The following is a 15,857-nucleotide window of genomic DNA, read 5'->3' as shown; positions in this document are numbered from 1 at the left end:
GCGACCCTTTTGACACTCACAAAACCCGGCGTCTCCAGTGCATCCCACACACTCCGTCCATTCCACCACCGCACTCCCCGTTACACACCACACCTCTCGCGCACACTCGCCGTTCGCACACTTCCTTAACACACCTCGTGCACCGTCTTGCGCACACTCGCCGTTCGCACACTTCGTTCCACACCTCTCCTCCGTTACGTCCTCCGTAACACTCACCATGGGCGTGCACTCTTGCATCCACCCACGAACGCGCTCCGATGGGCTCTCCCACACCCGCGCCACAACCAACTCAGGTGTACTTCCTCGCACACGTTCCACCACCACCTTCCTCTCCGTGTCACACTCCGTACACTCTGTTTCACACAGACCCTCCGACGTGCATTCTTGCTCGCACTCGGTTTCACACTCGCGCTCCGATGTGCCCTCTCGCACTTGCGCCACCACCAACTCACTCTCCATGTCACACTCCGTACACCCCGACGTGCATTCTCGCTCGCACTCGGTATCACCCCCACACTTTATAACACACCCACTCGCCGACGCACACTTTTTTTTCACAAGCGCGCCATTTCCACTCACAGGGGACCCTTCACCAACGCCCGGGTGCCATATTGACCCCAATCGCACGAAAATTCTTTTGTCGCCAAACATCCTCCTGCAAAATCTCCCCGCACAATACACAGCATGACTCACCTGGGGGATTCTCTTCTCCACGCGCACCTGCAAATCTTTATAAGGATTAGCAAGTACGGCATCAGGATGTGAACTTAGACTTTGTGCACAATCCATTCCTCCCTGCCGCGAGTGCTTTTCTAAGCCCCCGGTCTCTCCAATTTCAATTCCCAGCACTTTTTCTTTATTCACCTCGACGACCGTTGGCTTTAATAAAATTCCCTCTTCGACCTCAACGGTCGCCGGCTGCCCCATACCCCGGGTCGCGATCTCTATCCCCGTCGTTTTACCCGCGCTTTTCTCCGCTTTGCTCAACCAGCGCTTCTCGACCTGCTTTACCTCCTCGTGCACCCCTGGGACCTGCTCGCTCAACCCGCGGTCAATGTCTTCCTGTATTCTTTTTGCCGTGGCGTTCATTTGCTCCTGAAATCCCTCCGGGTTGTACCTTGCTTCGTGCCTCACTTTTCCCATGTCTATCCCCTGGGTAGCCATCATTGCATCGGATCCCTTACTGTCACCCATCAGAGAGGCACCGAAATGCATCATCAAAAGGCCCCAGTCCATTGGCACTGCGGGTCCGGCTATCGCCGTCACGTACGGGAGGCCGCCATTTTTTGTGCCTGTAACCCCCACGACCGCACCTTCTTTGCTCTCCTCTTCCACTATTCCCACTTCTTCCCTGGGGTCCTGGGTTACCCCTAACCCTTCTAATTCCCAGCATCCGATCGCCTTGACCATCCATGGCACGACTTGAATTTAGATGTTATTACAATCTCGGCCGCTCCAAATTTTGCCCAAATTTTTTTTAGATGTTAAAAAATTTGGTTCGGGCCTCGAATCCCACTTCTGACACCAAATGTTACGGATCTCTACGTCGGCCTTTTCCCCTTAAGAAGGGGGGATGAATCCCCTTTGTCCGCGACTGACTGACGTGAGTCCTGGGGGTCCCAACGCTCCTTCCGGTCGGGAGCAGCCAGGGTATTTGGTCTACAAAAAGTCCCAAGGACCTGAGTGCCACTCCTGACCGTGAAGCAAGGGAGGGACTCCCGCTCAACCCCGGTTTTAGATGGTCTAGTTGCCAAGCGGTTTTTAGCAACCCGAAGTTCGAGTCATTAGCATTCACTAACCCGATTCCGAAACTTTGGCCAAATCGTGCCACAGGTATTCAATTTGTAAAAGACTAAGACGAAGGATGTGAAGAAGAAGGAGACAAAAGGTATGAAGGACAAATATAATTTATTACTAATATTTACACAATTAAAAGAAACCAAGGAGGACGAAGGATAATAAAATAAAAACAGAAGAAGAAGAAGCGGACACAGTGCACCTTAGCTTACCTATAAACAGTCTTACTTAACCCAGGACAGAACAAACAAAAGACAGACTCACACAAATGGGGAATGAAGGGTGGATTGGCTGGAGGGATCAGGAGGTTCAGGTGGTCCACAGAGCTGGAAGGATGCGGGTGGTGGGTGTGATCCCGGCTCGAGTTGAGCAGCCGCCGACTCTCCCCAATCGTCTCCGCACGGCGACGTGGCTTCCTGGCCGCAACTGCCGTCACCGCCGTCGACGCTCCAAGCTGCGGTGGCTAAACCTGCCGTTGGTTCAAAGCTGCGGTTTGTTCAAAAGCTGCTGGTTCATTCAAAAGCTGCGGTGGACTCTTTTGTGCATCTCTCTCCCTCAATCTCCTGCTTTTTGCCGCCGTGGGGACGTCGCGTGCTTTTTTCAGGACTCCTCCTCTGCCGTATCTTATCTCCGTAGCTCATCTGAGGTGGGGGCGTCTCCCGCGGGTTATATAAGCCCCACCCTTGAACCTTCGCGAACCTCCCAGATCATTCTCTCAAGCCAAACCCCTTCGTGCTGGATTGGTTGAGCGGGGCCGACTCACTTCTCCTTCCTATTATGAGGTGGAGACATGCCTTTCTTCTCCGAGCTGGCCGCGTGCTCAATGGAGTTCATTTGCGGCGAAAAACATCCAAACCTGACACTTTGCAGATGGGACCTACTCTTATTTAATTCGGTGCAATGGAGAGTCAAACTATTGGGAAACACAGCCTTAAACTACATAGAATAAGGGAATAACTATTTAAAAGGATATATGGTGCCCTGCGTGTATGTTTATGGAATTAACTAAGAGGACGAGCTTCGACCTTTCTTTACATTACGGAGGGTGACATTTCCACACAACAAAACCATAATTCTCACATTCTTTATACTTTCTCAAATTCGTTACACTATATATAAATATTGAAGAAGAAGACAACCTAATCTTTAGCATTAACAAATTGCCATGCATCTTGCATTAGCCCTGCATTGTCTTTAGTAATGTAAACCTGGTGATGACGGCTCTTAACAAGAAATCCTTCACAATGTTAAATATTTGGTACTGACCTAATGACTACAGTTTGCAATACTGTTTGTCGACAAAGTGCATAATATTTTATTGTGGTAACTAACGTTTCTTGCGGTGTATTGACTGCAGTTTTAAGTCGTCAAGTTTCTTAACGCTTAAATAACCTCCTTTTAATGTTTCAAAAGCTCTTATGTATTGCAAACGTATGGTCGACAATCTACTTCGTGTTATTTAAAAAAAAAAAGCTTTTGCGCCCATGACGCTGTCGATTTCGGTCGGTTCCGTTCCGGTGCTTCATTGGTGTACGTAGCTCTCCTTTCTTGCTTGTTCCCAGAGCTATACCGCATTAATACTCAGATTGTTGAGAGGATGTCAACGTGACATAATTGCAATTCGTGAGCAATACTCACACGTGACCCGAGCGCAGATGGGTCGCGTGAGTAGCACACGTGCCCACAGTCACGTAGCACCATCGAGGGTGTGACCAATGTACTTAGTTTTGCTGAATGTTCATAAATAACCTCGAGAATTGCACAAAGCGAATTATAAACTTGCCTGTTTGGGAGAAAGGTTGCTTCCCGGCCCGACGCTTCCAAATCCACACATAATCATAGCACAACAAAGCAGCATTGAAACAACTGGATATCTTGTGATGACGAGATACAGTACTGTGCTTCGAGTTTCAAAGACAAGATACCTCTCCTCCCCTCCCATCCATCCATATTCTTTTACTTGGCACATTCCTTTCGCTTACTCCTACACTACCGGTCAAAAGTTTTAGAACACCTCAAATTTTCCAGTTTTTATTGAAATTTACGCAGTTTAATGTCTCAATGTACTCTGAAATTAAGCATAGAACAAATAAACAATTGGAGATAAAAAAGAAATCATAGAATCATTTTGTTTAACAAAATGTAATTAAAGTTTTTGACTCGGCAAAGTAGCCACCTTTTTCAGATATAACCGCCGAACACTCGTGGCATTCTTTCTGCAATGGACATCAAATATTGTTCGGGAAGTTCTTCCCAGCACTGTTGCAGAAGTTCCCACAAATGTGTTGCACTTGTAGGTTGCTTTGCTTTCACCCTTCTGTCCAGTTCATCCCAAACCAGCTCGATGGGGTTTAAGTCTGGAGACTGTGGTGGCCATTCCATGATTTGAAGCCTACCGTCTGGTTCTTTTCCTCGAAGGTAGATTTGACATAGCCTGGAGGTGTGTTTAGGGTCATTATCTTGCTGTAGGATGAACCCCTGAGCAACTAGGCATATACCAGAGGGTATTGCATGTCGCTGCAAAATGCTGTGGTAGCCCTTTTGGTTCAGGGTGCCAGTCACTCTGTGCAAGTCGCTGACTCTGGATCCAGCAAAAGAGCCCGAGACCGTCACGCTTCCTCCTCCATGTTTGACAGTTGGTGTCACACACTGAGGAACCATCCTTTCGCCTACTCACCGTCGTACAAAAACCCTGTGTGATGAACCAAAGATTTAAAATTTTGATTCATCCGTCCATAAGACCTTCCAGTCTTCAGTAGTCCACTGGTGGTGCTTCATGGCCCAGGCAAGCCTCTTTTTCTTATTTTGCCATCTTATCAATGGCTTTCTTACTGCCACTCGACCTGTCAAACCTGCATCTCAAAGTCTTCTCTTCACAGTTTAAACTGAGACTTGCTTACTTCGACCAGTGTTAAGCTGTGCTTGAAGCTGTTGTCCTGTGAGCCACCTATCACGCAAGCTGTTGACTCTCAGAAACTTGTCTTCTGATTCTATTGTGGCTTTGGGTCTGCCAGACCTCTTCCTGTCAGGGTTTCCTCCAGTTTCCAAGTGCATTTTGATGGTGTAGGAAACTGTACTCACTGACACCTTGGCTTTCTTTGCAATTTCTCTAAAGGAAAGACCGACACTTTTAAGGGTTATAATGGTCTGTCTGTCTTCCTTTGTTAATTGCCTTTTTCTCGCCATTATGATAGTGATATACTACTTCCTGCAGTGCAATATTGTCCAAATAATGCTTCAGAGGGTGTAATAACAGTCTGTTCCAATACTGCTTTTATACAGACAGCAGATTTGTAATCAAGTAATCAGCAGAGGTTGGGACACCTGTCGGTCTTGTTTGCATCAACTTTCAAGGCTTAATTCACTTACTTTGCTGCAGACCAGCTGTAAGTTGTTAACCCATTACTTGTTCCCTGAAGAAGGCCTTTTTTTACAAAAAGATTTCCCGTTTTTGCTAACCTAAACTTTTTTTAAACCTCAAGCAGTTTACTGCTTACCTTTGTACCATTTCAGGTTATTCACTGGACTTGAATTGCTTAAATTTCAATAAAAACTGGAAAAATTGAGGTGTTCAAAAACTTTGACCGGTAGTGTATGTGAGTACTACACTTTGACATGTTGATCCTGAATCTTTATTAAGGTAAGAAAAGATCGTTGAAAGAAAGCAATTGTAAAACGACCAGACGTTGGAAATGAAACCATGCACAAGAAGCAGCATGTTTGGCCCGTTATGCTTGTCTCGTATCCAAATCGTACGCATTACCATTGAAAACGCGATTGACGTCCCCAACCAAATAAATCCATAAAAAAATTATGGAAGAGTCTCAAAATTGTTTTGGAATAAGTCAGAAATTAAACTGATCGATATCCTAGTGCACTATTGCATTATGGTATGCCAGACATTTCCACCACAATTTTGATCAAGCCATTTCAGTTCTTCTGCTTTTGGTGTGTATGGATCCGATATAATTTTGGGTCTCGAGCCATTTTGCTATTTCTGTGGGAGGTGCTTTCCATCATGAAGGCAGAATTTGTACGTCTGACAGCACAATTGCAACATGGGCTCAAAAGTAGCATTCTTGCTTCTGAGTTATCTTGTCTGGATTAGGTACCAGGCCGGAATCCAAACTGTCATCCTGGTTCAAACTGTGAAAATCCAAATCCAAACTGTGAAAGAAGGGGGTTGTACATGTGTGAACCCTAAATGGAAGAATTCCAGGAAGCCAACATGCAGAATAAAGGTGGAGCTGCTTATATTGTGTAATGCAGATAGTTACCACATGTATGCTTTGGTTTAACCACTTGCAGACACCGCTGTAATGATCCACGTGCAAAACGAAAGCCATAAAATATCGCACACTATTGTGCCTTTGAAAAAAAAATCCAAAAAATCGCAATTTGAGTTCATGGAACACCTTGCGCCACGCAGTCTTGAGAAAAAAAAAGACATGGGCATGGTCTGCGAGCAGCAAATTTGATTGGTCGAGATGATGTAAAATGCCGTAATATTTTGTCCAAGTACAGTACTACTGAAAGGGTTTTGAAAGTGCCAAAAAGATGATTTGTGTTCTACAATGTTCAAGGATATAATTCAATTGAAATAAAATAAAGATTTTAAAGGGCATAGAAAAAATAATTTTCAAAGTCTTACTGCTGATGATGCAGCATCTTTTACACTACCTTATTACTTCTGCCACCTAAGGTGTATGGAGCTTGTGTTTTCTCCAATCTGTCTGTCTGTCTGTCTGTTTGTCTGTGAACAAGATATCTCAAAAAGTTGTGGATTGATTTGGAAGAAATTTGGGGGAGAGGTCGTGTATGTGATGAGGACAAAATTATTCGATTTTGGTGAAGATCCGGACTTGGATCTGAGAATTTTTTTGGGAGATTCTTCACCATTGAGATACAGGGCCAAAAACAATATTGTCGTGTCGACCCTGTAGTGAACACCTCGGGGTGACGGATGGCCAAAACAAGCTTTACTCCAAGGCGTATAAGCCAAACCTGGCAGGATTATCTCTGGCGTGTGCAGGGGAGAACCGAAAACTGTTCAGCCTGGCCTTATCTGAATGGGTGGTCGTGACGGGGGTTTATTCCTCTCCCCACAAACGAATAAGCCAACAAGACAGTCATGACAAAGAAATGCAATCGATACGGGGTTTATTTAAATAATGCAAAGTAACAGGGAAGGTGAGGTAAACTAAAAGTTCTAAATTAGGGTCCCTCAATACAGACTCAGCCACGAACAAGGGACAAATAAACGAAAATAAATGTTCAGTGACGTGCAGCCACTTAGCTCAACCTGGGTTTGGTGTGGTTCACAGGGCATGCGTCCCTGTGCGGGAAAACACGCGTTGGCTCGAAGTCGCATCCACAGCCAGTCAGTCGCCGATGTGAGCAAACGGGTAATAGCTCCTCCCTTGGTCCTTCTCGTTTGGCTGTACCGAGCTCCGACCGTCTCTTAGGTGCACCCCGCACGAAGCGCCGCACGATCGCGTCCTCCTTTGTCGGTGACCATGCAAGAAGAGACTAAGAGCAAGCGACCAGGCAAGAGAGACTGCCCTGACCAAAACCAGAACAAAAAGCGATGCAGGTGGAATCTTTCTCCTTATCCTTTTCAGCCCGAGCTGCCTGATGTCACATCACCAATCGCTAAGCGTGATTGAATCACCCCATCGTTCCTCAACCACTCACAAAAGCTGGGGCGTGGTTTCCTTTTACGCGCGTCATCGAGGCGGAGCCTAGTCCTTCATCGAGAAGGTTGGCGTGACGTTGGTTGTAGGAGGGGTGTGGTTTAGTCCTATCTGGCAGCCATAACAATGTGGGGGTTTTCGCTAGCCCTGCAGGTGTTGTGGGTGAATGGAGCATTCGTGGCATGGCTTTTTGATCAATTTAAAAACGAAGAGCAAAATTACAAGAGGCCTTTACATACAGGGGAATTATTACCCATAAGCCCTACCTAAATAACACAACTCCACTCCTCTGTGTGGAGACACACAAACGCTCTTACCCAGACAGTCGGCCTAACTTAATTTACAGTTAGGTGGGATCTTCTTCTTTGTGACACTTGGAGCATGCTAATCTACACATTCTGAACTTCATTAAGGTATGACATTCATACCCCAAATCTTAACAATATATAACATATTTCAAAAAGTTATGGATGACTTATGACAACTTGGTTAATGAGTTCGTGAGGAAACAAGAACAAGCCAATTAGATTTTGGTTCAGGTCCAAATCCAGATCCGGTTTATCATTGGGATACAAAACATAAACTGTTCAGCCTGGCGGAGGTATGCGCTGTACCAAGTGCCGTTCTAGTTTAACATGTTACATTAGTTATTTGTGCCTGCTGTTTGTGTCTTTTATGACATCCTTAAAAACAGTAAGTTTCCTGTTTGGAATCATCAGTTTTGTTTGACTGCCAGACAGGCAGACATAGGAAAAATAATTATCTCCCTCCTCTCTGGGCATGCACGATCAGACAAATTCAAAGCCAAAGTGCTATTAAAACTACAGCTTTTTTTTCAGATTCATGTTCAAAATATAACATTGAATTGAATCAAGTTGTTCCTCGATCATAAACTGATGTCTGTAAACAGACAGATAAAGGGAACCAATTGCTTAACCCTGCTTTTTGCTTCGTGCACACGGTGTAACTAGGGACTGTGCAAAGCTGTACTACCTTTGGTGTATGAGGGCCAACCAAGATGGCCCCTCAATCACCTCTAAATACACGTTTGCCTTTAGCAGAAAAGGTGTGAGGTAGCAGCAACTTTAGCAGAAAAGCTAAAAGGTGATTTGCCAAATTGAACCTTTCAGCCATAACAAAATAAGTGTTATCTTACAACGACCTTAAAAGCAGCAAGCCATTCGGCCCATCAAGCCTGTGCAATGGTTGTCCAATGTCCATGTTCTAGCCTTTTTAAAGGCTGAGTGTCAAGCCAGGAAGCAGCACATTACCATTTTTAAGTCTTTGATACGATTCCGCCGGGGTCGAGTTTGAACTACCGATCTCCCAGATTCGGAGCGGACACTTTAACCATTATGCCACCGAGTCTGGTTAAGCTCATGAGGTGCGCTACACACCCTAACCAAATGGTTGTTGCTACCTCACACCTGATGGTAGTGTAAGTGGGCGTAATCATGTAATCATTGGCAGCTTGAGATATACACAAAGAATTAAGTTAAGCACCCCCCCCGTTTTTTTACAACCTCGCACATTACAAGTTTGTTGTCATCAAAACAGTGTAATATACCCATGATATTGCTATATTTTCTGGAGAAGTGATATTATGGTCACATAAAAACATAACAATCATGCCGTTTTCAATATTTTATTTTGAATAATTTAAGGTGAAATTTTTTGGGAATTTTAGGCATATTTTCACCTCAATTTAAGTATGGAGCTATAGGTCCATCACGGACAGTGTGGATGACGTTTATGTTTTCTAACGTACAGTCATTGTTCTGAGAAGACCTCTAGCGATCTTTGCGTCAATAACGTGTGTAGGACCCACGTGATCGGATCACTGACTCAACCAATCACTTTTTTTCACTTTGATCACTCAATTTCATCAATGGATAATTGCTAATGTCATACCAATCATTATTTGATCTCACATACCTTAGAATATATGCCAATGTATACATATACACAAAGAATATATATTAGGGGGTGCTTACCTTAATTCGTTGTGTAGGGGTGCTTAACTTAATTCTTTGTGTATATTTATTACTTGCTACTGAAGTGAAAGTTGAATGTGCAGATGCATTTGCCCCATGGTGATGTCAACTTGGACTGTTTGTTCCAGGAGCCAGTGGTACTTACAGACACTGGCTTGGTGCAGTCAGCACTGAAGTGGGACTTGGCGTACCTAAAATAAAACTTGGGTGATGGTGACTTTACTGTATTTTCTTCTCCTACTCATCGCTTCCTCTACTACGATGAGAAGAAGCTGGCACATTTTCCCAACTTCCGACCCCAAGCAACGCGCCTCACCCTAAAGTTTCCTGAGTTTTTGCAGCACCTTGAAGAACTGCAGCAGTCGGAGAGTACCGAGAGGTAGGGTTTTGTATTTCTGAAGTAGCAGGATTGTGGTGGTGGAACAGGTGCAGTCGAATTCCATATCTCAAATTCCATATTCCATATCTCAATGGAACTTCTTCTTGCTGGGATGAGGTTGAATGGGAATCAAGATATGCGTCCCCATTCGCATGCCAGAAGCTTTGAGGAAGATGTGATTCGGTTCTTCACGTGCGCTCTCTTGTAATAACCATACACGGGCAAGGCTCATATTGCCATAATCGTTAATGCTTCGTGAGCAAGCAAGCGATGGACACCTTTTACATTATCATCGGTTGTGGAGCTACTTGACTTTTGTAAAACAGGAAAAAGCAGAAGCTTGCTGTAACAATTATACCATCATGGCTACCAAGCATCATAGAAGGTAAATCAGAATCAGGTCAGCTTGCTAAGGAGTTGGATTTGCAAATCATACATTGTTGTGTTCACCAATTAATGACGTAATAATTGCTATAAATGTCGACTCCATACCTTGCTGCAATTTTCTCCGATTCAGAACGACAAGGGTGGTTCACATTTTACATGGATATTTGATTATAAAAGGCAGAGTAATGCATGTCGATTAACTTGTGAATTAATTTGTTTTTATAGTGTTGGTAACCAATATCCTCTACCATTGATTACCTGCTTTTAATGAGCATGATTATTGATCATGATGGAGCCAAGGGAAATAGGCGGAGCACTGAGTTCTTGTGAATTTATTTTGGACGATGAAAACATCAAGTCTGTTGATATTTGCATGGAATTAGCTGTATCGTGTGGTAGTAGTGGTAGTAGTAGTAGTGCTGATTTCCTCTGAAGGACGTCCATCTTCACGTTCACCTTGGGAAACAGTTTGTTTGTTTTTAAATTAATTCGGCGACTTCCTAAATGCCGTCCTGCACTCCAGAATTGACGCACATCCTAAATAATTATTTATGGGATAAAGGTACGTCCAAAGCCACGGAGGATATTTTGCAAGGTACTGCAAATATAATTTTGGGCAATTTGCATAAAAGCTGCATTTCAAATTGTGAACGAACGTCCAGGTCAAATGTGAGGTGCTCTGCTAGTTTGCACACCATTCTGGTAAATGAAAACACCACATGAAAACATCAAAGAAACAATAACATGGATGTGGTGCAAACCAAATAGTTACATGGATGTGGTGCAAACCAAATAGTTACATGGATGTGGTGCAAATACATGTACGTCAGTCGAACCTAATAATTACATGTACGTCGGTCAACCTAATAATTACATGTACGTCGGCCAACCTAATAATTACATGTACGTCGGCCAACCTAATAATTACATGTACGTCGGCCAACCTAATAATTACATGTACGTCGGTCAACCTAATAATTACATGTACGTCGGTCAACCTAATATTTACATGTACGTTGGGCAAACTAATAATTACATGTACGTCGGTCAACCTAATAATTACATGTACGTCGGTCAACCTAATAATTACATGTACGTCGGTCAACCTAATAATTACATGTACGTCGGCCAACCTAATAATTACATGTACGTCGGTCAACCTAATAATTACATGTACGTCGGTCAACCTAATAATTACATGTACGTCGGCCAACCTAATAATTACATGTACGTCGGCCAACCTAATAATTACATGTACGTCGGCCAACCTAATAATTACATGTACGTCGGTCAACCTAATAATTACATGTACGTCGGTCAACCTAATATTTACATGTACGTTGGGCAAACTAATAATTACATGTACGTCGGTCAACCTAATAATTACATGTACGTCGGCCAACCTAATAATTACATGTACGTCGGTCAACCTAATAATTACATGTACGTCGGCCAACCTAATAATTACATGTACGTCGGCCAACCTAATAATTACATGTACGTCGGCCAACCTAATAATTACATGTACGTCGGTCAACCTAATAATTACATGTACGTCGGTCAACCTAATATTTACATGTACGTTGGGCAAACTAATAATTACATGTACGTCGGTCAACCTAATAATTACATGTACGTCGGTCAACCTAATAATTACATGTACGTCGGTCAACCTAATAATTACATGTACGTCGGTCAACCTAATAATTACATGTACGTCGGCCAACCTAATAATTACATGTACGTCGGTCAACCTAATAATTACATGTACGTCGGCCAACCTAATAATTACATGTACGTCGGCCAACCTAATAATTACATGTACGTCGGCCAACCTAATAATTACATGTACGTCGGTCAACCTAATAATTACATGTACGTCGGTCAACCTAATATTTACATGTACGTTGGGCAAACTAATAATTACATGTACGTCGGTCAACCTAATAATTACATGTACGTCGGTCAACCTAATAATTACATGTACGTCGGTCAACCTAATAATTACATGTCGGTCAACCTAATAATTACATGTACGTCGGTCAACCTAATAATTACATGTACGTCGGTCAACCTAATAATTACATGTACGTCGGTCAACCTATTAATTACATGTACGTTGGTCAACCTAAAAATTACATGTATGTCGGTCAACCTAATAATTACATGTACGTCGGTCAACCTAATAATTACATGTCGGTCAACCTAATAATTACATGTACGTCGGTCAACCTAATAATTACATGTACGTCGGTCAACCTAATAATTACATGTACGTCGGTCAACCTATTAATTACATGTACGTTGGTCAACCTAAAAATTACATGTATGTCGGTCAACCTAAAAATTACATGTATGTCGGTCGAACCAAACACCACCAGGTGCTCGATTCTGTCCTCTGCAATAGACCAGCTGTCATTGGGTCCAATATGCTTGCTTTTACTCTTTGACTTCAAAATCGAGACCAAATGCAAAGTGTGTAAAACCTTTCCTTTTCTTTGTGTCTGTGATCAAAAATAACAAATGACCGACCATGTTATAAACGTTTGGATGTCAACTGTTAATTTCGTATATGGAGAGATTGTGCCCACGTGTTGCATGCATGTTGTAAAATTGACATATCTGTTGGAGTTGTGCAATACACATATTTAGTTATTTCATACATGTGGCTAATACATAGCAACAACAAATTATTGCTGCAGGTGATTTTATATATAGAAGAAGAAGAACAACAATAACTCCTTTTACGTCGCCAGATGCAGAGGGGTGCAGAGGCAGTTTTCCTTGGCTGGGGGGCACAATCCTGGATTGGTTGCCACTCCGATGCAGGATTATATAGCAATCTGCTTATGGTTGTGATAATTGTTTCGTTAACGTCTCTATGGACTGTTGATTCGCCTGCAGTGAACTTCACATTCAGTTAACGAGGTTCATGAAATGCCCTTCACGTCTTCAGTCGTCTCATGGGATTTGGTGAGACGAAGGTAAGAAGCTTGCTATGGTAGAAGGCTATCCATTGTTCCAGATATCTATTCTTGTTCAACACAATTGGTACTTTTTTTTACAGTATACATTGTCTCTGGAATGATTAGAACTTTAGATTACAAACATTATATTCATAAATCAACCTTTTGTTTCTGTTTTTATGTGATATCATGATTGCTCCTAATTTGAAATCTTTTGTGTTCCAGAAAGTCTCAAATGTAATGTAATGCAAGGCAATGCAGATGGTGTTGCTGAAGGCTCTGCTGCAAATGCAGTATGTGGACTTGGAGAGGTGGTGGAGGACTGATGGGAGAATGAAAAAAAAAAAAGTCCTCTTCTTTTGTGTGCACCACAAGACTGTGGGGTAGCATCATTGGCTGAGGGCATGACTGTGCCACTGATGCAACACCCTGTGCTCTGTATGTTCGGGCAGTATTTTGAAAAATTGTGCCGGTGATAACTCGCCTACTCTGCCCGAAGGACACGATGGGATCTTTAACGTTCACAAACTAATGCTGGGAGACGGGACGCCCGTTTCAAGTCCATCCGAGGGACAGCACACCCATTGATGAAACACCGGGATGACAGTTTATAGATGGGTTGGGATTCAAACCCAGGCTGGACAGCTTGGAGCGTGAGTGTGCGTACCTCTGGGCCATCCTGTCAACCCACCGAATGATGAGGAAGAGGGATTATGTGGGGAGGAGGAGGCGAGGAGGAGGAAGAGGGTCTGAGCAAAAAAAGACTGATGCAGAGGAGAGGAAAATTAAAATGCCGATTTGTTTTTGTTTTTTTAACTTGAATTCACAATTTAGCACATCTATCAATAACATTGCAGCACAATCCTGAAGAAAGTTCTGTCCCTCCCCAATTTTTTGTGTGGTACATAACCCTGTTTACCATGTACAGTGTTTATTGTTAATAAAAGGTTTTCAACTACATAGCAAGAAAGCTGTGTTTTGTTGTTGTTGTTGTTGTTGTTGTATAGTATACAACTATATAGTATACAACAACAACAAAAAGAATGTATACATTTACATTGCACCATGTCGTTTTACAAGTTTTTTTTTTTTTTTTTTTTTTTTTTTTTTTTGTATACTGAATCGAGGCTCGTGAAAGAGCTAACATTTACTTCACAAACAAATCAACCAGACAAACAAAACACACAAAAAGAGGGAGCGGAAAACAAGATGGGGAGAGAAGGGGAAGCACACAAACACAACATTTGAGAGCAGGGAGATGTGTGGAAGGGAGAGGGCTTGGGGGGAGGAGGCATGGGAAGGGGGGGGGGTGGAGGGAGAAGTATAAAACACAAGGACACCAAGGACTTCCAGGACAGAAGTTGGTATTTCAAAAAAGTGGAATTGGGGTTAAAATAGCGGGGGTAGAAAAGATCAAGGTTTTGGATGGGGGAAGATAAGAGATGGTGGTGAACAGCTGTTTTAAAGACCTGGAGGGTGGAGTGGGATTGAAGAGAGTGAGGGAGTTTGTTCCAGAGGTGGGAGAAAAGAGGAATGAAGGAGTGAAGGTGAGCAGAGAGTCTTGATTTTGGCAGTTTGACCATAAGAGGGTTGCAGGCAGATCTTGTGCGACCTGTAGGAATATTTGCGGGACAGAGCCCAGAGAGAGCTGGGGGGGCAAGGCCAGAGAGGAGTCGGTAGAAGATGGAAAGACCACCAACCTGCCTGCGGTGAGTGAGTGAGAGGCCCTTGGAGTTAGCTTCATCGCGGGAGATTCCAATGATTCTGAGTGCTTTGGTTTCAACAGTGTGAAGACGAGCTAGGTGTAAGGCAGGAGCACCAGCCCAGAGGGGAGAGCAGTATTCCATTGAGCTGCGGATGAAAGCCTTGTACGTGGTGAGGAGCTCAGGTGTGCCAAGGAAGGACTTCGCACGACGGAGGATGCCCAGTCGGCGACTGGCTTTGGAGGCCAGATTTGAAATGTGGTTTTCCCAGGAAAGATCATGGCAGATAGTGAGCCCCAAAAGCTTGAGTGACAGAACTTCTTGGAGAGGATTATTCAGAAAGTGGATGGGAGGGTTGTCCAGTCGGTCTTTTCGGAGAGACATCGTAAGAGTGTGAGATTTGTCAGGATTGAAAGATATGTTCCACTTGTTTGCCCAGTCTGTGATTTTGTCCAGGTCTGCAGAGAGTGAGGAGGCAGCAGACTGCCGATCTGAGGGATGAAGAATGGAGCGACAGAGAGTAGAGTCATCAGCAAAGAGATACAGAGGATTTTCAAGAGAGTCAGAGAGATCATTGATGAAGACCAGAAAAAGCACAGGGCCTAGAACACTGCCTTGTGGAACTCCAGCCTGAACAGGAAGAGGAGATGAGAGAAACCCATTCAGGGCCACACGTTGACTACGACTAGAGAGGAAGTCCGCCAGCCATGCGTGGAGATTTCCATGGATACCAAAAGAGGAGAGTTTGGTGAGCAGAGCGGGGTGCCAGACCGTATCGAAGGCACGTGATATGTCAAGGGAGACTGCTCTAATTTCCTGTTTGGCATTGAGGACCTCCATCCATTGTTGAGAAAGCAGAAGCAGCATGTCCAGAGTAGAGTGTCCAGGTCTGAAACCAAATTGATGATCAGAGATCAAGCCATTGGAGAAGAGGAAAG

At 43.7% G+C, this 15,857-nt stretch overlaps 1 protein-coding gene and 1 long non-coding RNA gene across 2 annotated transcripts in view; both read left to right on the top strand.

Moving 5' to 3' along the window:
* HIF1AN (hypoxia inducible factor 1 subunit alpha inhibitor) overlaps positions 1 to 15,857 on the top strand; it is a 102,124-nt gene that overhangs the window by 29,551 nt on the left and 56,716 nt on the right. Inside the window, 1 exon segment of the mRNA XM_068124809.2 lies at positions 9,613 to 9,863. Within this exon segment, the coding sequence (XP_067980910.2) occupies positions 9,613 to 9,863 (251 nt within the window).
* LOC137417808 (uncharacterized) lies at positions 12,699 to 14,176 on the top strand. The gene is made up of 2 exons (XR_010982497.2): positions 12,699 to 13,234; positions 13,442 to 14,176. It is a non-coding gene; the product is annotated as an uncharacterized LOC137417808 (long non-coding RNA).

The sequence above is a fragment of the Myxine glutinosa genome, chromosome 8 (assembly GCF_964187855.1).
Source record: "Myxine glutinosa chromosome 8, kmMyxGlut1.1, whole genome shotgun sequence".
Classification (NCBI taxonomy): Eukaryota; Metazoa; Chordata; class Myxini; order Myxiniformes; family Myxinidae; genus Myxine; species Myxine glutinosa.
This window is presented reverse-complemented; position numbering and strand designations above follow the sequence as displayed.